We start from the raw sequence: 23,161 nt of genomic DNA, 5'->3' as shown, positions 1-23,161 counted from the left end.
TTTGAAGAGTAGCAAGGAGGCTGTTATAGCTCAAGCAGAGTGAACTAATAGACATATACATTTCATCCGAAAACAGCAGAACACATTCTTTTCAAGCGCACATGGAACATTCTCCAGAATAGATCACATCCTAGGCCAAAAAAGAAGTCTCAATACATTTAAGATTGAAATCACATCAAGCATCTTTTCCAACCACAATGGTATGAGACTAGAAATCAACTACAAGAAAAAAATGGAAAAATCACAAACACACAGAGGCTAAACAATATGCTACTAAACAAAAAATGGGTCGTTGAAGAAATCAGAGGAAATCAAAAGATACCATGAGACAAATAAAAGTGGAAGCACAGTGTCCCAAAATCTACGGGACACAGCAAAAGCATTTTTAAGAGGGAAGTTTATAGCGATGTAGGCCTACCTTAGGAAACAAGAAAACTCTCAAATAAACAATCTAACATTATACCTAAAAGAACTAGAAAAAGAAGAATAAACAAAACCCAAAGTTAGTAGAAGGAAGGAAATCATAAAGATCAGAGCAGAAATAAATGAAATAGAGACTAAAGAAACAGTAGGAAAGATCAACAAAATTAAGAGCTGGTTCTCGAAAAGATAAACAAAACGGATAGACTTTTAGCCAGACTTATCAAGAAAAAAGAAGAGAAGGCCCAAATCAATTAAATCAGAAATAAAAGAAGAAAAGTTATAACTGAACCACAGAAATACAAGTGTTTTCCAAACTATCTATCAAAGATGAAGGTAAAATAAAGACATTTTCAGATGTGCAAAGCCTCAAAAACTTGATTTCCCATTCACCTTTTCTTGAAGCATAAACCAATAGAGAGAAAAATGAGAATTTTAATGATCAACATTGGAAAGAGGCAAATGGAATTCCCAGGATGACTGAAAAGGGAGGTTCTGGGAATCTTGAAACCAGGACATCTACATCAGGGCTGAAGGAGGGCTCCAAGAGAAAGTTCTACAAATAAAAAGGGATTCATAGATTATATGATAGGACTGACTTTATGAAAAACTGAATTGAGAGCTATTTTAAGAACTTTGGAGCATATAACAAGACTCAGCAAGAGGTCCATTCAAACCAAGATATGTAAATAAAAGAGAAATAGACATCTCATGAAGAAACTAAAAACATTACACAAGAAATAAAATGAAATCACAATATGCAGACTTGTAATAACCAGAATACTAAATATAGGTTTAACCAAATACATCCTAAAACTATTTCAGGAAAGTTGAGGGGTTGTCAGAAGGATGTATGTGCAGGGTGATGGAAGAGAGCTAAATCCTCATCTTCCAAAGTAAGGAGTCAGTGGGTGAATGAAAAACCAATAAATCAAGAAGTATTTTCAATTATGGAAAGAATACTGGAAGTTGAAAGTGGTTGCTTCAGGGGTATCAGAGAGCACAAGGCAGGGAGCTGCACAGGAATCTGCTGTGTGTGTTAAGTTTCCAGTATAATTTGCTTTATAAAAATAGGTTCATGCATTATTTTAATAAAATTCTAAATTAAATTTTAAAAGAACACCACAAAGCATAGGAAGAAAGGACAATGGAGATTGTAGCATTTGAGAGGCCCGTAGGAGGAAAATAAGAAATGAATAAGAGTCCAGTCTCATTCCTCCACTTCCAAGCATCTGTCTTAAAATGCATCTGTTAACTAACCATGTATGGCCTTGTAACATCACTTTAATTCTTGTCTTGAACTTTTGTCAAAATCTTCATTACTTTGTTTCCCCCATATCTTCTCCTCATGACTAGAATTTAAGATCCTAGAGGAAATGGACTGTGTCTTATACTTTTTGTAATCCCCCCACTTCAAAAAAGAAGACAGCAAGTACTCAATAAATCTTGATAAAGTATAACTTAATATCAAAGAGCCATGATTTGGCTATGATTTGGAGTAAAAGCCAAACTTGGAAAATCTTAAACTCCATCTAAAGAGAAGATAATCGGAATATATGTATACCTCATAAAGGTATTTGTGAATGACTGTATTCATCTCTGTTGACTAAAACAGTCAAATTTGCCCACTTAGTTTACCACCTTTTTTCAAGGTCATTTCTTTAAAAAGAATCTAACTTAAAACAGCTGCAACATCTAAAGTGAGATCTCATCTCCAATCTTTGCTAATTTTTTAAAAGCCTTTTAAATTTAGTTTCATAACATTTTTTCCTTATTGATTTTTTAATCAAGATATGCAATCTCATTTTCCATTTTTATACTGTCCATTTTTGATTATGGTGTTTTCTTTTCATCTTATTTTGAAAGAGAAGCTCTTGGTGTTTATAACCCCAAAGGAAAGAACACACTGAAATGTAATGCCTTCCATAATAACCAGAGTCCTCCAAGGTCTAAATTATGTAACTCACTCTAATAAGCATTTAACCTACTGTTGATAATGACTATATTATAATTGTCCCACTTACTATTATAAGTAACTCCTAAGAAGATGAAATCTCTGTGATAATATACTTGAGCTTGCACTACATGTTATCAACAGAAACAAACTTCAAAATAAACTATTGTTGCTATTAGCTGATCAAATTAATCATTTGAAAATCTAAGAGTCATGGCACTGCCATCTTGGTTTAGAGAAAAATAAGTCTTTCATGTATTTCTTTTGACTCGTAATGCTCTCCACAAGGTCATACTATTAGATGGCTGAAAAATTGTGGCAGGGTTCTTTCTAGCATGGCTGAAGTCCACAGGCGTGTTGAATACATGATTTTCTAGGTTGATTCTGGGCAAAATTATTTTTTTATTGAGGTATAATTTACATACAATAACATGCACATTTTTAAAGTGTACAGTTTGATGAGTTTTGGCAAAACTATGTTACCTCAGTGAAGGCTTAGAACATTTTCATGGCCCAGAAACTTCTCTCATGACCCAATGTCCCATAGAGAGCCACATATCTCTTTATTCTTCTAGTGTAAAAATAGGAGTGAAATTATCAGGTCACAGGATAGATGTATATTTAACTTTATAGGATATACGGTCAAACTGTTTTCCAAAATGACTATCCCATTTTCTTGTCCCACCAGTGAAGTGAGTTTCATACTTGCCAATCCATTGTATTATCAATCTTTTTTATTCTAGCCATGCTAGTGGGTGTAAAGAGATATCTCATGGTGGTTTTACTTTGTGTTTCCCTGACTATTAATGATGTCGAGCACCTTTTCATGTACTTGTTAGCCATTTGTATATTTTCTTTTTTCGAGGGTCTGTTCAAATATTTTATCCATTCTTAAAGTTGGGTTGCATGCCATTTTGTTGTTATTGAGGTGTGGTCCTGGGTAATGAAATCAGTTTTAGTCTTAACTACCAGTCCTCTGTCATCCCTAGTTTATTCTCTCTTTCTGTTTCTCTTTTCTTTCTAAGGAGAAATAGCTAATCTGAAACAAACTCACACAAGGTGTTCATTAACTCATTCTGCAGATATTTAACTGAGCACCTACTGAACTCCATGAAAATTATAAGAATAAGATACAACCTCTGCCCTGAAAGAGGTTACAATCAAATTCAGGAGAAATGTGAATAAGGCACTATAAGTTTAATGTAAAAAGAGCCATAAGAAGTATTTAAAGAATCAAGATAGCATTCCTGATTAGGGTGACCAGCATAGGCCTTGTTAAAAGAGGTGGTATTTGAGATGGGCTTCAGGTGAGGAGTAGAATGACAATAGACAGAGACAGAAACTATAAGAGGAAGAACAAAGGCAAGCCTGCAGGAAAACAGGATATATCCTAAGAGCAACAACAACAAAAAAAACATAATTTGGGCCAAAGGATAGTGTCTGAAAAGCGTGTTGTGTCGAAATCATGTTAAGGGAACACGATCTGACTCAGCAGGTAAGGATGACCCACTGAAGGTTACCATGGAAAGATTAGTAATAGCTGCATAATCCATTACAGTTTGTGGCCCTCTTCAACTCACCCCATGCTTCCTTTCCTTGGCCTCTGCCCACCCTTGACCCTGACTATATTAACCCTGGGTAGCTCTGTCCCAGCCATGGCACTGGGATCGCTCATCTCTACATCTTGGCTGTTTGGCAGGCACTGGCCCTCCCTCAGAGGGAGGGAAATCGAGCCCAGAGGCCTAATCAGCCTAGTGTTCCTTGTCTTCCTTTCTGTGCCTGCCAGCAGAGCCTCTGGAGAGGAAGGGAACTTCCCAAGGGTGGAAAACCAGAGGAGTTTGTCTACTAGGCTGCTCTATTCTGGGCTGTGAAATGAGTTACAAAGACAAACAGACCTCTTGCAGTGCCCGACTTGGGAACCAAGCCAGACTCATGCCAAGGAAGCCGGGTTGTCAGGGAAGCAACCAAAGCAGGATAAGCAACTTATCCTCCTAAGTCATACACCCTTTTCTCCAGAGGCACAGCAAAGGAGAGGGCCTGTGACCATTTTGTAGAGTCTATGAGAGCTGCAAGGAAGGTCACAGAAGAATTTGAAGAGAAAGAGAAGACAATTACCTTTCCAGAATTGTGTGCATGCTGGCTTCTTGCTAAAAACAAAAGGATGGTCTGCTTCAGCCCTAGGAATCTTTGGACCAAAGGAGTTATGTCAACAACTTAGGATACTTGATTCCCCCCAAATCCAGATTTATTGATCAGTAGCATCTCTTACTACCATAGCCATTGATATGAGAAGAAAGGATTAATACTTTAAGTCACGGAAATGTATAATGATAAGGTTACTTTTTACAATTACTGAGAAATTTTCAGAGCATTTCCCAACTAGGGGGATGACGCTGGTAGGAGAAGGATGATGGAGTTATTGCAAAGATCCTCAAAGTCGTACAAAACTTTCCTCTTCTTCAATTGACTAAAAGCCCAGCTACTATTATCCTCAAAAGATTTTTACTTTAAATAAAGTTCTCCAAAGCACTGAGAGCCACTGTCCTAGAGCAATGGCCTCAAATGATCATGCATTTTACATCAGGGGATTCAGTCTGAGTAAAGGTTTTTGTATCTATGCCACACCAAAAAGTAAACTAGGATGACTGCATCTCTAAAAAAGAGTAATTCACAAATCCATTAACTGTTTCTTTTAACTCAGTTTTGCTAAAGTCAATTATTTAAAGGCTTTTTACTTTGATCAAAACTGATAGAACATAAAAGAATCTTTACTGAGTCTGAATTCTAGGTAAACAACACTTGAAGTTTCAGGGAAAAAATTAGAAAAAATTTTCTAAACCATATTAATTTTCTAAACCAGTTTTATTAACTAATCAGTGCTCTTTAGCCAAGAGCCCTCAACAGTGATGAATCTTTGGAATAAAAAGCAAGTAGGAACACATATTTTTTCTCTGCAACTTTACGTGTAAATAAATCTACTTTTTAGTGAGTGCCTACTAGTCTCAGTGCTAAACATTTTAAAATAAATTATTTTATTTTATACTATCAATCCCAAAGGTTTCTGACCTCTCCACACTACTCCACTCATAATTTCTGGTAATTTTACCCATATCAAGTCTCAGTTGTATGATGAAAGAAGAGAAATGAGATTGCATAGGGCCAAATAGATGAGGCAAAAATCATGTGTACTCTGTTCTGTAGCAAGTTTTACTCATGATTTTATAATTCACTAAAAGATGCCGGTAACAGGCTGATAGGAGGGGTGAATCAACCTGGGATTAAATTTTTAAATAAATAACCCACAAATATAAATAAAGAAGCAGTTTACAGTGTATACAATGAGGCACTCAATTCTTCCCAAGTAAATATGGATGAGTACTAAATCTTTGACTCTTCTGTGATTTTTACTCTTGGAACAGGTGGAAGGAAATAAGGTAGTTAAGGGTTTTCATTCTGACATGCTATCTCTGTCAAGTCTCTGAAATCCATTTTGTTAATTATGTTCTGCTTCTGAGTCTAAAAGAAACAAACACTCAAAAGAAAGTGGACTTTTCATTTCTCACAGACTGATAGTGATGGTCATTATGTATGTGTGTTGCGCGTCGGGGAGGACAGGGGAGAGGACTTAACACTGAGGAGGATATGTTTGTGTCTCAGCATTTGACTATCGGTAATACCTTGCCATCATTTCCTCTTGTTACTGTGTGGAGGAGCTCCAACCTTACTTAATTACAGTATTCAGGTAGTTTTTCACTCCAGGATACATAATGCTCAGACAGTCAACTCCATGAGATTTCATAGGTCGTGAAAGCTATAGTCTTAAATGAAGTGTAATTATGCAAACTCAAGAGCGAAAAGAAAGAAGATAACAGTGATATCGGAGTTACAAAGCAATTTTGTTTGTACGCAAAGACCTCAAGAAAAGATTGGTAATTTATGATCATCTAAATCTTTAGACAAACATTTTCTTATTAATAATAGGGGCCATTTTTGAGCTTCAGCTGTGTGCTAGATTCTTTACAGATCACCTTGAGTCTCTTTAACTATTCAATAGTAGGTGTCATTATCCCTATTTAAGAAATGAGAAAACTGAGGTGCAGAGATATCAGGTAAGTCCCCAAGGTCAACTGGCCATAAGTGGTGATATTAGGATGCAAACCCAGCCCTAACCCAGAAACACCATCAATTTACAGCACATCAGGTCAACCCCTTTCACATAAGATGATTCTTGCTCCTGTTGTAATCCTCCAACTTTGCTTGATCACTTTCTTAAATTTCTACTTAAACATCCCCAGTTCTTGGTCATCTGACTCTGAAGAAAACCAAAGTCCTCACCAAGGCCTTCAAAGACCTATGCTGTTCGCCCCCCACCCATGACCCAGTATCTCTGATCCCATCTCCTGCATCTTTCCTCATCACTCCACTCCAGCCACACTGAACTGGTGCCCCCAGGCACGTTCTCACCTTTGGGGTTATGCACCAGCTGTTTTCTCTACCCAGATATCCATGGGGCTTGCTCTTCTGACTCCTTTGAGTTTTTGCTTAAATGTAAGCTTCTCACTGAGGTCTTCCCTGAATTCCCTGTTTAAATTTGAAGCTGCCCATCACCCTTCATCCCATTTCCCTGCTTTCTTTTTCTCCATGATACTTAGCACCATCCAAACTTCTAGCCATTTTAGACATCTACTGACTTGTTTACTCTTTCTCCCTCCATTAGTATGTAAATGTAATGGGAGAAGAGATTTTTGTCTATCTTTCCCCATGGTTGTAACCCCAGGGCCTGATACAATGACTCACACATAGCAGAAACTCCTTAAGAACGCCTCTTTTCTTATGGGTTCTCTGAAAATGAGCAAGCCCAGTAGCGAAGTAGTCCATGTGAACAACTTGCAAATTCTTGCTGCAAGTCAATCTTCATGTGAAAAAATTAAAGACATTTACCTGTGGGCACCGGCAGCTTGGAGGGATCTTAAAGTAGAATACCTGATTTTAAAACATGCTAATGATTGACTCATGTTGTAGAAACATAAGCAGTTTATATAAAATGAAGTCAAGGCAGATGCCCTCCTGCCTCCTCATTGTTGCTTTTGGACCATTATCTCTCCTCCTCCTTAAAACCTCTCCCCAACTTTGACTCTCGTGCTCTCAGACATTACCACCCAAATATACTTTTTTTTTTTTAACCACTCTTTTTTTGGTGTGAATTCTATACAAACCTTTATTTTTTTTTCAATTTTGTTTTATTTTCTTTCTTTAAAAAAAAATTTTTTTTTTTATTCAAGTATAGTTGATTTACCACCCAAATATCTTTTTTGTTGTGATTTGTGAACTCCAAAGTTACTCTATCTCATTTCTTGAAGCTCTCAGCACCTGATGCACTGTTACTGATTCCTCTAACACTACTCCTTTCATAATTTTTGTTGATTTCAGTATCCATGTGGCTCTTCTTTCCTATACCTTGGCCTCTGACTTCCACTCCAGTAACGTTGTTCTCCACTCTACCTCTAGACTTCAGGTCCATGGCCATAGGCCTGTCATGACCAATGATTCCAAACCCTTCATAATCTCAGTCTCAAACATTCTGCTGTCTTTCCATGTGTTTCCTTCTAATACAGTCATTCCTTCAATTCTTTGGTCTTACTAGGAGCTACAATCTATGACTAGTATTTCACTGTCTTTCACCTCTCTCATGTCTTCATTTCTTCCTTATGAAGCTTAAATTCCATATCTATCATTATAAGCACTGACTTGTACACACAGCCAACTAACTACCCTGACCCTCTCGCTATCATCCTTGCATAGAAAAACCCTACCTTGGTTAAGTCCAATTCCCACCTACTGTGGGCCTGGACTTTTGCAGGTGGGCTTGGCAAGTGGTTTCATTTTAAATCATTCACCCCAGGTGGGCCCCAAGTGCTGTACAGCAATAACATCCCATTTCCCTAGGTACTCTCCCAGATGAACATGTCAGACCTCCTCCCCTCTCCTCAATTCTCTAGTCCTCTCTCATTCTCATGCCCAGCTGATCACCTTGACTTCCATTTCATTTAGAATAAAATCAATCAGAAGAGAATTCCTCATGCTCCCACCACATCTACCCACCGTCCTGTATCTATGTCTACATCCTCTGTCTCCTCTCCTGAATTTTAAGTCACTTTTTAAGGCTGGGCCCTTCACCAAGGTCTTGGGTCCCATGCCCTCTCAGCAATTCAAGGGCATTGCTTCGGCAATCCTCACCCTTCTGTCCCATAGCATCTATATTTTCCTCTTACTGGATTATCTCCCATCAACATTTAAACATGCTATTGTTTCTCCCATCTTAAAAACAATATTTCTTAAGCCTATGGATTAAAAGACACCTAAGAGACATATCAGTCAGCTGTAATACTTAGGTCAACTTGGCTCCTGACTCCAGTGAGACAACTACCTTGCCTCTCTTGGAACACTGATTGAATATTTGATGACTTTAAAGAGTTATTATTATTTTTAAGTGTTCTTTTATTTTTAAAAGATACTTTAACTTTCAGGATTATATACTGAACTACTTATAATTTTAAAATATCCCTTCAACTCCATATCTACCTCTGTGTCCTTTTGTAGCAAGACATCACAAAAGAGTTGGCTAGAATCCTAAATCCTCTCCCCAAATCCCTGTTAAGCTCACTCCAATCACGTTTTCACCATGCCACCAAAACTGCTCTTTTCAAGGTCACCAGTGACTTCCACAGTTGCTAAATCAAATGGCCAATTCTTAGTTCGTGTCTCAGAAGCATTTAACTAGGTTGATGACTTCATCTTCCTTACAATACCTTCTTCTTTTGGCTTCCAAGACACCACTCTCTCTTGGTTTTTCTCCACACCTCTGATTGCTCCTTCCCAGTCTCCCTCTCTGGTTCTTCCTCTTCTTCCTGATCTCTTGTTGTTGGAGTACCCCAGCATTCCACCTGTGGCCTTCTTTTTATCTCTCTTTATTCGTGTCCTTGGTGATCTCATCCACTCATATGGCTTTGCATAATGCCTGTGATATCTAAATAGAAATCTCCAATCCAGACAACTCTATCAAATTCCAGACTTATAACACACTGCCTACTTGACACTGCCACCTGCATGTCTAATAGGCATCTCAAACTTGACCTGTCAAAACTAGACCTCTGACCATTCCTCCAAATTTGCTTTACCTGCAGCCTTCCCCATCTCAGGAAATGGCAACTCCATTCTTCCAGCTGCAGACCATATGTCATGGAGTCATTCTTGACCTCACTTTCTCTCAGACCCCATATCATCCAAATCCATCAGAAAATCCCATTGGTTCTACCTTTTAAATCTATACAAACTCCAACAATTCTCAGCATCTCTACTGCCACCACTCTGGTCCAAGGCACCATCTTGTCTATTGTTGGTCTCCTTGTTTCCACTCTTTGCTCCCTTTGGTTTATTCTCAAAGCAGTAGTTTGATCCTTTTAAAATAAGTCAGATTGTACCATTCCTCTGAAGGCATTTGATCTCACTGTGATGAAAAGACAAAGTCCTTTTGATGGCCTACAAGGCACACATGATCTGGCACCCCATTACCTCTCTGACTTCTTCTTCTACATTTCCTAAACCCCCACTGTCTCAGCTCAGCCATACTGGCCTCCCTGCTTGTTTAAACACACCAGGTACACTCTCATCCCAGGGACTTTGCACTGACTGGTCTCTCTGCCTGGAATGCTCTTTCCCAGATATAACTATGGCTCTCTCCCTCATCTCCTTCAGATCTTTGCTCAACCAACTCCTCAGTGAGGTCTTCCCTGACACCCTTCCCCATCTCTAATTGTGACCTACCTCTGGGCTCTTCCTTTCCCCTACTCCGTATTGCTTCTCCCCATGGTACTTATCGTTATCATCTAACATACTGTTACTTTTTTAAAAAAATTATCCCTCTCTAGAATGTAAGCATAAGAAGAGCAGGAATGTCTGCATGTTTAGTTAACTGCTGTAACCCTAGATTCTAGAACTGTACCTGAGACATAGAAAGCAATCAATAAATACTTATTGAATAAATACACACGCTGTTTTAAAATTTTAAACAAATAATTAAACAAGCTCACTGTCTTGAACTTATAGCTTTTAAGCCCTAGTTATTTTTAATTCAGTATCAATAAATTAATTAAACTGCTTTTTAAGCAGTAAGTTAATCTTCTTTCTGCTCTTAGATGCATTTCATCTACCAATTTACAGATGTGACTACACATTTATAATGGATCAGCTTCTACATATTGACCTTTAGAAAGCACCACATTCATTACAAGCAAACATAAAAGAGACTTGCAATTGCTGCTGAAACATTGGCAAGCCGATTAGTGCTTATTTAATTTGCAATTGAATTCATCAAAGGTTAATCATGTATTTGATAATGACAAAATATCTCACAAAAAAATAGAAACTGTTCCAATATTTGAGGATGCTAGAGCACATAATTGCTTCTGAGGAGCAATTTGTTCTTCCTATGACATCAAATATCAGTTGGGTCTTTTTTTTTTCCTGGCATCCTTAAAATTTGGTGATATTCTTGCCCAGTATATAACCCTGCAGGCCTCACTCTCTCCAAATTCAGGTTCTGTTACTTTCATTAGACACTTAACTTGAGATGGTTCCCATGACCTAGGCAATTAGACTTCAAACTGTCTGCCAGGCTCAGCTCAGCTGCATTCTGTTTTGTGAGTAAATACCTGCTAGAGACAAATTCTCTTGAAGTTCAGTGCCCGTCACTTGATGAGCTCCTTGTGGAAAGTGCCAGAGTCAGTAAGAGAGAGGGAGGCCCTCCAGCTAGCAGGCTTCATTCAATATGGCTGCATTCACAAAGGAATTCAGGTCCTTTAACAGCTGATAGCTACTCTCCATATTCTTATCACTTCAAAACCAAAATTTAAAAATTAAACTATATTTTGAAGGATTTATTTTAGGAAAGATACACTATTAGGAAATTCTGGATTCAAAGTGGTCAAATAAAAATTTAGATGAATGTGAAAAGATACAGCTTCAAATAACTTAAAATGATCCCTGCCTTGTTAAGTCTGAGGATTTCTTCAGACTGAGGCTCTTTCTCCATCAACTCCAGATTTGGAGATTGTCCAGTGTGGCTCAGCACTCAACAAGTATTCATTCGCAGCTCTTGCACATTCTACATGCTAAATTGAGTAGTGATTAAAAGTCAAAGATGATGCATTGAACTTAAGCCTTTATTTCTTCTCCCTCCCGAGATCCCTCTAAAAAGATGGGAAAGAAAATTTTAATGTACATAAATCAACAAGGACAAAGAAGACGGGTGAGGGCAAATGGATGGTCTGGAGAGCTACAGAATTCTGGGGGGAAAAAAGGCAGAGGAGAAGGAGGCAAAACCCACACGGAGCATATATTCAGAGGCAACTTCCTTGTCCTGCAGAATCTCTGAAGGGTATGAGATTTAGCGGTGATGGATGTGGCATGTGGCAAGAGACGTGGGGCTAAAAACAAAAGGATTAATTGAAGGTCTATGTCTGGAAATGGTAACCCTCCACCCCATTCATGCAAAACACCAACAGCCAAGTACCTCCCCTCTAAGCTGGAGATTGAAGTCTTTTTTCTGAAGAAGCTGAAAAACTCTAAAACAAAAAAGACCTCCACATTGGCATTTTAGGGTTCAACAGCATAATGGCCAGCTCCCCACAGAATTGCCCTAAAGCACAGTCTACTGGTAGACAAGCTCCCTATCAGATTTTCAGTGCCTCGTTCTTCAGCATGAATGTGACACCAAGGAACACAAGCCAAAGAATGCTTCTAACATGAAAGATCAAAACCAAGAAAAACAAATGGGGGGTGGGGGTGGGGAGGGGGATGAGCCTGGAGGAACCAAAGACGTTAAAGAGAACAGAAAAGAACTTTTTACAAAGCAACAATTAGTGACCTGAGGTAAATCTGAGAAGATGTTTTATCCCTATAACTATAACAGTAATGATAATAATGGCTAATATTCATTGACAACACACTGTCAGTTACTGTTCAAGAAGATGAGGAAACTGAGGCACAAAATGTTAAGTAACCGATAGTAAGTGGGGAAGCCAAAATACAAAGCCAGATAGTCTGAATTTAAAACTCATGCTCCTAACTGCTGTGTGTGCGTCCTCAAACATGGTATAAAAAAGGAAGATGAAACAGGAAAGCACTCTTTAAAAATGTATTTGACAAGTATATATTCAGAGCCTTCTGTCTTCTAAGCACCAGTCTGTGTGCGAAAAATACAGTGATAAACAGAACAGGCAGAGTCCCAGCTCTCATCAAGGTAAAATTAAAAAATTCAAAGCCAGGCACAGAAAGACAAATACTGCATGATCCCTCTTATATGTGGAATCTAAAAAAGTTGAATTCATAGTAACAGTAGAATGGTGGTTGCCAGGGGATGGGGGATGAGGGAAATAGGAAAATGTTGGTCAAGAGGTACAAAGTTTCAGTTATGCAGTGTTAAGTTCTGACTGTCTAATACACAGCATGGTGACTATAGTTAATAATACTATATCGCATACTTGAAATTTGCTAAGAGAGTAAATCTTAAGTGTTCTCACCACACACAAAAAATTACATCTGTGTGAGGTGATGGATATGTTAATTAGCTTGATTGTGGTAATCATTTCACAGTGTATGCATGTATCAGAACAGCACTTTGTACACCATAAATATATACAATTTTTATTTGCCAATTATACCTCAATAGAGTTGGACATTTTTTTAATTAATTTTTTTAATTCAATGGAAGAGATGGAAGATACAGTCAAGGAATTTTACCAGAAGATTCAATAAAAATAATAGCAGAAAATTATAAGAAAACATGGAGATATGTCTGATGGTTCCAGGACGGTCCTTTTCCACTTACCAGGAATTCCAGGGAAGAAACTCTAGTTATTGCATTATTCCAAGGCACAAGTTACCCTGGGAACAATACCAAAAATTGCCTTACAGGTGAAGAGCACAGGTCTCCAGATTGAAGGGACCCCTCCACCCCAGTGTCCAGCACAATAAATGAAAAAAGATCTATATCTATATCAAGGCACACTTTCATGAAATCTCACACCAGGGAAAAGAAGGCCATATAATCATTTCACAATATATACATATCTCAAATCATCATGTTGTACACCTTTAACGTAATATATGTCAATTATATCTCAATAAAGCTGAGAGAGAGAGAAGGCTATAAAAGCTGTCACAGAGTAAAATCACATCAGTGACCAAAGAATAAATGGAATCTAAAAAAAAAAGAAAAATGGTTCTGAAGAACCTAGGGGCAGGACAGGAATAAAGACACAGACGTAGAGAATGGACTTGAGGACACGGGGAGGGGGAAGGGTAAGCTGGGACGAAGTGAGAGAGTGGAATGGACATATATACACTACCAAATGTAAAATAGCTAGCTAGTGGGAAGCAGCTGCATAGCACAGGGAGATCAGCTCGGTGCTTTGTGACCACCTAGAGGGGTGGGAAAGGGAGGATGGGAGGGAGACGCAAGAGGGAGGAGATATGGGGATAAATGTAAATGTATAGCTGATTCACTTTGTTACAAAGCGGAAACTAACACACCATTGTAAAGCAATTATACTCCAATAAAGATGTTAAAAAAAAAAAAAAGACCGAAGAATAAGAACCTGAATGGCATCGTACTTACCAAAAGCAACACTGGGTGCTAGAATTCAATAGAGTAAAGCCTTTAGAATTCTGAAGAAAAGTGATGTGCAACCTAAAATTTATAGCCAGGTAAAGTGTCCATTGAATACAAGAGTAGGGAAAAAAGTCATTTTCAGTCATACAAGGACTCAGAAAATATCTTGCATATATGACCTCTAAAAACTTACTTGGAAATGTACTCCAGGGAATTCCCTGGTGGTCCAGTGGTTTGGACTCTGCACTTTCACCACCGAGGGCTCCAGTTCAATCCCTGGTGAGGGAACTAAGATCTTGTAAGCCAGGAAAAGAAAAAGGAAGAAAGAAAGAAAGAAGGAAAGAGAGAGAGAGAGAGAGAGGGAGGGAGGGAGGAAGGAAGGAAGAAAGAAAATGTACTCCAGTGAAATGAGGGAGAAAATCAAGAAAGAAGACAACACAGAATTCAGGAAGAGACTCGCACTGGAGAGAGGGCAGAGACTTAGAGAAGCGTGAACTGTAGACATTGGAGGAACCATGGGTTTCAAGCTGGAAAGCAACAAAACTTGTTCTTTCCAAGTTTTAGAAAGAACATCCTGTCCTAAGTCTGAAGGCAGAATTAGTAGACACTTTCTGGGAGACGAGTCAGGAAGTTTTTGCAAAACTGAGTTGAAATATAATTCAGACCTAAACTAAGGTGGTAGTTATGAGAACCATGACACTGTAGACCCATAAACAGCAGAGCTGAAATCTGATTGGGGGTCTAGCTCAATTGCATTTTACTGTAAACATTCATGGCATGAATACTGAACAAGGACAAGAGAGAATCCACAAGGACATAAGCCCTGGAAGATGGCACTTGGTGGGCAGGAAATAAAGAAATACCAGTAGGCTTAGAGGGAAGAATCATTCCATTGGGTTATTTTGAAAAGAGAGGCAGTGCTGCATCCGCTGGGAAGTATAGGAGCTCCTACCTTCCTTTCTGCAACACTCAGAGCTGTCTGATTAAAACTGCAGATCTCTGCAACAGAGGTTACATTTTTTTAAAAGGGGGGGCTGGAGGGGAAGCCGTTGTTCCCCTTGCTTGACTCTGTAAGGGCTGAAGTAGCACCAGTGCAGCAGCCTACATCAGGAGAGGGCCGTACCTCAGAGCACTTTAGGAGCAGTCAGCTTAATGGACACTTAGAGCTCCATCAAGTGGCTCATGCCAGTGGGGAGTGAGATAGCTCCAGATAGATTCTAATTTGGGCTGTAAGCAGTCTATGGCCCTGAGATGAGGTTGGAGAGGAAGGCAAGGGCCAGATCTGCAGGGCCTTGACAAGCATGGTATGAAGAGTAGATGTTATTCATGTACCTTAGGAAGTCACTGCAAGGTTTTGAGCAGGAGAATGACCTTGCTCGACCCATATGTTACGACTGCTCTACTGCTGTGTGGAGAATGGACTGGAAGGGAGTAAGAGCTGACAAGAAAACTACCACAGCAAGAGATGATGTTAGCTTGAACCAGAGAGCTTCCATTAGAGATGCAAATACGAGCTCTTCTGGAGTTCAAATCCCTGTATTTTGCTAGATTGAATGGAGGAGGAGCAGGTTGGTGTCAGGGCGGGGGATTAGAAGCTAAATTTGGGATGGACCTGTTAAGTTGCAGACGCCCGTGAAAACTCCATGTGGAAATGTCAAATAAGCAGTTGACTATATAAGCCAAGATCTGGGCTGGAGCTGTATTTGCTTGGTTCCTTGCTTCTGACTTGAGCTTAAACTCCAGATTGTGGCAAGGAGGGCATTAACATTGAACACCTACTATATGCCAAGTACCAATTATGTTACAGATGTTTCCATCACAAAGTTTATACACATTTTCCAAAAACACCTTCCCAATTCAGCCCCACCAGGACCCAACTAGAGGCTACCTGGGAAACGCTCATTGCAGACACTCAGACAAATCAGGGAGTAAATTCCTCCCCCCCCACCCCCCAGATTGCTAACGAGTTCCTGGAGGGGTTGCTGCACCTGGATCTATGTTCAAAGACTCCAGAGACCTGAAGATATGAAGGAGCCTGATGATAATCCCAGCCCCCAGCCACTGAGCTGTCCTAACCTTCAAGTCTTCCCAGCTGAGTCCCAGACAGCAGAGAGCAGACACAAACCATCCCCTCCATGCCCTGTTCAAATTCCTGGCCCACAAAAGCTATGCTTATAATAAAAAGATTGTTGTTTGATGCCATTTAGTTTGGGGGTATTTTGTCACGCAGTAACAGGAATGGTTACTAAAGTGTTTTCTCAAGAAATATCTATTAAAATGCAAACGCACTACTTGGAAGGATAAACTCTTTCAGATGAATACACACAATCAGTGTATCCAACAGACAGCAAAGCAGAAAAAAGGAGCCAAGAGATGCTCTCTTGTTTCACTGACAGAAAAGAGACACGTAAGTGGCCTCCAGAAAACCGGAGGCATAAAGATGGCCACACCATGAAGACACATGGCTAAAAGAGAAAGAGATGCATCCAAAGGAAGATGGAGCAGGAGAGCAAAGTCCAGCCTCATTTACCTCACAACTGGGCTTAATTCCTCAACTCTCTCACTAACCACAAAGTTATTCATTTAGGCCAGTTTTCCAAATATACTTGCTTAATGTTAAAAATCACCTGGGGATCATATAGTAACAAGCACCAAGGGTAATTATTACCCCCAGGCAAGTTTGGGAAATGCTGAAATATAGAATTTTTAAATTAAATATAAAACAAAATAGCGAACATGACACCCTCCCCCCAATAATCACAGTTCTGCAGTGAATGGGGTTAATACTCAAGCTTCCTGTTTATAAAAAGGAAGTAGCAAGTTCTAGCAGCCTTGAACCCTGGGAATGTAAATCCCAGCTAAGTCCAATTACAATAATGTGGAGGAAGAAGTTGAAAATATTGGAATTCATTTGCTAATCAGTCATTACTAATTACATGAAACATTAAAAATATGATTGTAAAAAAAAGGAATATTTAATGAATGTCAGTTTAATTCAATTGATAATATATAAAATAAGAGAGATGTTAGGTTAAATATTTATGGTCTTATTCAGGCTGCTTTTCAACACAAGTAAAAATGATGGAGCAAGATACGTAACCTGGATTCTGTGGGACTGAGAAAAGAGCAGAAAATGTCACACTAAAAGCCATGAATTAATTCTACTTTAATAACTGACACTAATGTCTACACTGTCCCCAGCCTCACCACCTCAATCTGAATCTCATTTCAAATTGTTAATATAAGTACTGGAGTTTTCTTTCCCGGAATACATTTAGAGCCTTCTAAAGAATCTGTGGTGAGATTGTTCTGAGTCATGAAGTCACCGTGTAACTGGTTATGACTCCCAAGTTCTACGTCATTAGGAGATTTTCATGATACTGGTATTGATCCATATCGATGAGCACTTTATCAATCCCAAAACCCTAGTCCCCACAGAGACTGGGAGCAATTTAGGCCCCTCTGAGCCTGTTCAAATTTATTTCTCTTGCCTCTTGAGACCATTTAGTAGTTATATGATGTAGTTTTCCAGAGTAAAATTGACATCCATCTCTGATTCCAAGAGTTTGTGTGTATTGTAATGGGTAAAACAAAATGTCTGCTGAACTATGTATTATTTGTACTGATAGATACTGGAGTTCTAAACAATAAAAATGGAAGTCCTTTGCAAAATACCAACTTAGAAGCATAATATCCGTCCTTAGACCAGTGGCTGTGTGTAATAACTCAGAGTGCATATTCTACAGCAGAAAGCATCATGTCATCTCCCCATTAATCTCAGGCCTGTGTGTCTTTCTGGCCAAGAACTGGAAGGCCCTGGCTGCTCACCATCTCTCTGTATCACTGTTCTCTCCCTCCCAGGGATGTCTCTCATACCAGTGTTACTGCCCTGCCATCCAAAGGCCTGGAACACCTGAAGGAATTGATAGCAAGAAACACTTGGACTCTAAAGAAACTTCCACTTTCCTTGAGTTTCCTTCATCTCACACGGGCTGACCTTTCTTATCCGAGCCACTGCTGTGCTTTTAAGAATCAGAAGAAAATCAGAGGGTAAGTGGCAGTGTCTGGAATAAGTGACAAAAGGCTTTGGTGGAAGTTGAATTAATTTCTGGGTTTGAGGAAGAAGCTCTGTGGTTTGAAAACCAGGTGGAGAAGAATTTGGAAACATCCGTCAGAAACATGAAGTTCATGGGACACAGTGACTGCAGACCGAAAGTGGTTGCAGATGAGAAATAAGGCCTGTGTCGCTGGATCACAGCAGGGGAGGGAAGGATTTTAGGTGATGATGTAGGAGAGGCAGGAATGACCAGATCATGCAGAATCTTATAGAGGTTACACGACATGATTTCTGGCCTCCAGAACCAACCCATATTAGGTGCCACAACTATGAGGACAAACTTAGGAACAACACAAGCAATTGGATTACCTGGTCAGTTCAGGCCTTGCAAATGTCACAGCTCCCTGGTTACAGTGTGGGCTTTGTAGTCACCTGGGTTTGTGTCCCACCTTTGCCACTTCCTCGCTGTGTTATCCACCCTACTCACTTAACCTTCCTGAGCCTTTGTGAAGGGAGATCGTAATGCTACCATTTACAGAGCTTTTGAGAAGAGCAAATGAGAAACTGAGTAGAAAACACCTATCACCATGACCTGGAATTTAAGTTCTCATAATATGTATTATCTTATTAACAGGCTGCTTGTGAGGCTGCAAAAGAGGGATGGCCTTCTTTTTCTCCCGTGCTCTCTCTGAATCTTGTCTTCACCTACAGTTTCACTCTGCATCATTTCCCCTTTTATGTCTGTTCTTCGTTTATCTCTTTATCTCTTATTCACTCCCTCTTGGTTTCTATACAGTATCTGCGGGTTGACTTCCTGCACTCAGCAGTTGTAAGTAAGCTGGGCTCTAGCTGTGGGGGTTGAAGCAAACAGGAAAGTTGAACAGCTGTGCAAAGAAAGCTAATGCGGGCATAACAGCTGCAGAAAACTAGGAGTGGGGTACGGGGACGGTGTTAGCCAGCCCTGAGCAGAAAAGGGACCAGGGATGGGTGGGAGGCTAAAGTGGACCTTGAGGTCAGGGTCCAGATTTCTCGTCAACCTCTAAACAGGTTGGAATAGGCAGTCCATCGGGCATTTTAAGCAGAGCTCAATAGATGAATCTGCTCAGAAGCTAAAGCCAGTTAAAGAATCCCATTTGGGGAATTCCCTGGTGGTCCTGGGGTTAAGACTCTGTGCTTCCACTGCAGTGGGCACTGGTTCGATCCCTGGTCGAGGAACTAAGATCCTGCATGCCGCGTGGCGTGGCCAAAAAAAAAAAAAAAAAAGAATCCCTTTTGATATCAGTCTGGAGAGCTAGTGAAACACTAAATCTTACTTCCATAACCATGTCCGCACAATAGTGTCCATTTATTCATTTGTTCAATAAATATTTATTGAGCACCTGTTATGTGCCTGGCACTGTCCTATCCACAGCAAGAGGCTTCTTGCATTTTGTTTACATTCTAGAATGGGAAGTCAGAAAAGAAACAGGCAAACAAGAAGATATTAGATAGTGCTGTGAAGAAAACAAACACAAGGCTCAGGCAATTTATTAAAGAAGATGAAGGAAGCCTCTTCTGAGGAAAGAAAATCTGAGTTTAAAACTGAATAATGAGTAGAGGCAGCCATGAGTTTTTCAGGCAAAGGGAACATGGAATTCTAATGCTCTGAAGAGGAATAATAATAATAATAGTAACCAAAATATACATGGCACTAACAATGTTCCAGGTGCTGTCGTAAGAACTTCAAAATGATAAACTCATCTAATCCTTTAACAATCCAAAATGAAACAGATACTCTCCCTATCCCGTTCTACAAATGAATAAACCAATGTTCATAGACCTTCCCAAGATGAAACAGCCAGTAAATAGTAGAATCAGATCCTAACCTAGGCAGACTGGCTCTAGCATCCATACTTTTTTTTAAGTCACTGCTGTTCTTGAACTGGTTGCAGACGAGAAATAAGGACCAATGTCAGTGGATCACACTTGGAGAGGGGAGGGTAATAGGAAATGACATAGGAGAGACAGGCCTGACCAGATCATGTAGAATCTCACAGAATCATGTATATCATACGAAGTAGTTTGCATATTTTGCTAAGTGTTGTGGGGACTATTAGAGGGTTTTCAGCAAGTGGTGACTTATATCTACTGCCTTGCAGAATCCTTGAGTCTTTAATGTGTAATGAGAGCAGTATTCGGAGCCTGCGTCAGAGAAAATCTGTGAAAGCTTTAAATGGTCCCTTCGACCAAGAATATGAAGAGGATCTGGGTGACGGCAGCGCTGGGTACAAGGAAAACTCCAAGTTCCAGGATACCCACAGCAACTCTCATTATTACGTCTTCTTAGAAGAACAAGAGGATGAGATCATTGGTTTTGGCCAAGAGCTCAAAAACCCCCAGGAAGAGACCCTACAGGCCTTTGACAGCCATTATGACTACATTGTGTGTGGGGGCAGTGAAGACATGGTGTGTACCCCCAGGTCGGATGAGTTCAACCCCTGTGAAGACATAATGGGCTACAAATTCCTGAGAATCGTGGTGTGGTTTGTTAGTCTGCTGGCTCTCCTGGGCAATGTCTTTGTCCTGGTCATCCTCCTCACGAGCCACTACAAACTGACCGTCCCACGCTTCCTCATGTGCAACTTGGCCTTCGCGGATTTCTGCATGGGTATGTACCTGCTCCTCATAGCCTCCGTAGACCTCTACACTCAGTCTGAGTACTACAACCACGCCATCGACTGGCAGACAGGCCCCGGGTGCAACACAGCTGGTTTCTTCACTGTCTTTGCCAGCGAACTGTCAGTGTACACACTGACGGTCATCACCCTGGAGCGCTGGTACGCCATCACCTTCGCCATGCGCCTGGACCGCAAGATCCGCCTCAGGCACGCCTACGCCATCATGGTTGGGGGCTGGGTTTGCTGCTTCCTGCTCGCCCTGCTCCCTTTGGTGGGAATAAGCAGCTACGCTAAGGTCAGCATCTGCCTGCCCATGGACACCGAGACTCCTCTTGCCCTGGCATATATTATCCTCGTTCTGTTGCTCAACATAGTTGCCTTTATCATCGTCTGCTCCTGTTACGTGAAGATCTACATTACAGTCCGGAATCCCCAGTACAACCCGGGGGACAAAGACACCAAAATTGCCAAAAGGATGGCTGTGCTGATCTTCACTGACTTCATGTGCATGGCCCCAATCTCATTCTATGCTCTGTCAGCACTTATGAACAAGCCTCTCATCACCGTTACCAACTCCAAAATCTTGCTGGTTCTCTTCTACCCACTTAACTCCTGTGCCAATCCATTCCTCTATGCCATTTTCACCAAAGCCTTCCAGAGGGATGTGTTTATCCTGCTCAGCAAGTTTGGTATCTGTAAACGTCAGGCTCAGGCTTACCGGGGTCAGAGAATTTCTGCAAAGAACAGCACCGGTATTCAGGTCCAAAAGGTTACCCAAGACATGAGGCAAAGTCTCCCCAACATGCAGGACAACTATGAACTGCTTGAAAACTCCCATCTAACCCCAAATAAGCAGGACCAAATCTCAAAAGAGTATAAGCAAACAGTTTTGTAAGTGGTAGGGGGACTTAGGCTGGTTTCTTGAGCATGCATTCCAACCACTGACAAAAAACACAGCTGACCCAACCTGCAGGTAGTGTTCAGCTCTGGAGAGGGACTAGCATTAACCTAATCATTGCCTCCAAGAAGGAAGAGAGGCTACTGACATGTCTGAATCCCAGGTGATATCAAAGTAATGTATACTTTCTGGAAGAGTTGCTGGATGCTAAGTGCAGTGATGACATTGTATAAAATGCTTAATAAATATCAACTGAGCCATGTTGGCATTGAGCTTTCTCACTTTTATACAGCATTTCATACTAAAGATTCAGCAAATGGCAAATGCTATTAACTTGGTTGGTGACCACAAGATTTAACTGGCCCCATATTGGTTTAGTTCCACTTCATGTTCCCTGATACAACCCAAGAGAATTTGAGTCCCTAGAAACTGAAAAGTCAAGCAGAACATCATGCAAGGAACAGCTATTTTGACACATGAAGGAGGGGGAAGGTGTAGATTTGAGTTGTTTTTTCAGACTCTGAAACTTAATCATCTCTTCACAAGAATCTACCTGATGTGACCCAACTGTTGCCTGGAAAAACTGGCAAGATTTCAGCTGTTGTGGCTGAGCAAACTAAGAATTACTCTTCTTGGCCAGTCTTCTGGCATTAAATACGTGAACTCTAGAAAGTACTTATAAATAGTGACAAGTGGGAATTATGAGCGGGGCACACTAGATCTCCCACTGATTAATAAAGCAGGCTGGACACTAGTTTACTATTGGATCTTGGGCAAATTACTGGACCTCTAAAGTCTGTAGAAATGAAGGAGCTTGATGGCCTCTTCCAGTTTTAAAACTCCACGTATATCCCTTTCCCTCAAAACATAGGTTGCCATGACAAAGAGAAAGAAAAACAATAAAGAAGCAGAATCTGTTTTTCCTATCTTGTAGAGCTGCCATCTCCTTCTCTTTGGAGCCTAGACATAAGACCCAGGAAATTTTTTCTTTGTTTCATTTTTGGTTATGATGTCTGAACCAGAAATTCTATTGAGTGACCATATTGGGTTGGCTCTGAACCACTCATCTAATTATTAGATCTACACAGCTATAATTATCAGGCCAAAACCAGATTGATATTCACACAATAGAATTAGGGTTAGGGTGGTTTTGCAAATGCTTGTTATTTAGAGTTACTACTTCACTGTGCAGGTTCACTTGAAACATTTAACTTGTCTTCAGGGATTGGTTTCTTTACTTAGCCTTTTCTGACCCACGATACAGTACTAAAGAGAGGTTTCTTCTCTCTGAAACTGCCAGCTCTTTCCAACCTTGTTGACCACTGGACATAAAATCTTTATTCCCTAACAGTGCTCCCTTACTTAATATGGTCAGGATTTTTATCTATAGATGTATTCTCCAGGTTATCTGTCAAGACAGTCCCTTAATTTCATCCCAAAGAGAGATGGCATTTGCTTCTCAGTGCTCATGGACCACACTGTGCATTAAAACCACAGCATGAAT

At 40.2% G+C, this 23,161-nt stretch overlaps 1 protein-coding gene across 1 annotated transcript in view; it reads left to right on the top strand.

Moving 5' to 3' along the window:
* Window positions 1-21,654, top strand: part of TSHR (thyroid stimulating hormone receptor) — a 154,223-nt gene extending 132,569 nt beyond the window's left edge. The window contains exons 9-10 of the mRNA XM_068557754.1: window positions 17,907-18,095; window positions 20,241-21,654. Of these exons, the coding sequence (XP_068413855.1) occupies window positions 17,907-18,095; window positions 20,241-21,654 (1,603 nt within the window). The remainder of the gene's footprint in view (window positions 1-17,906; window positions 18,096-20,240) is intronic.
* Window positions 21,655-23,161: the final 1,507 nt, after the last annotated feature.

The sequence above is a fragment of the Eschrichtius robustus genome, chromosome 1 (genome assembly GCF_028021215.1).
Source record: "Eschrichtius robustus isolate mEscRob2 chromosome 1, mEscRob2.pri, whole genome shotgun sequence".
NCBI classification, from domain to species: domain Eukaryota; kingdom Metazoa; phylum Chordata; class Mammalia; order Artiodactyla; family Eschrichtiidae; genus Eschrichtius; species Eschrichtius robustus.
This window is presented reverse-complemented; position numbering and strand designations above follow the sequence as displayed.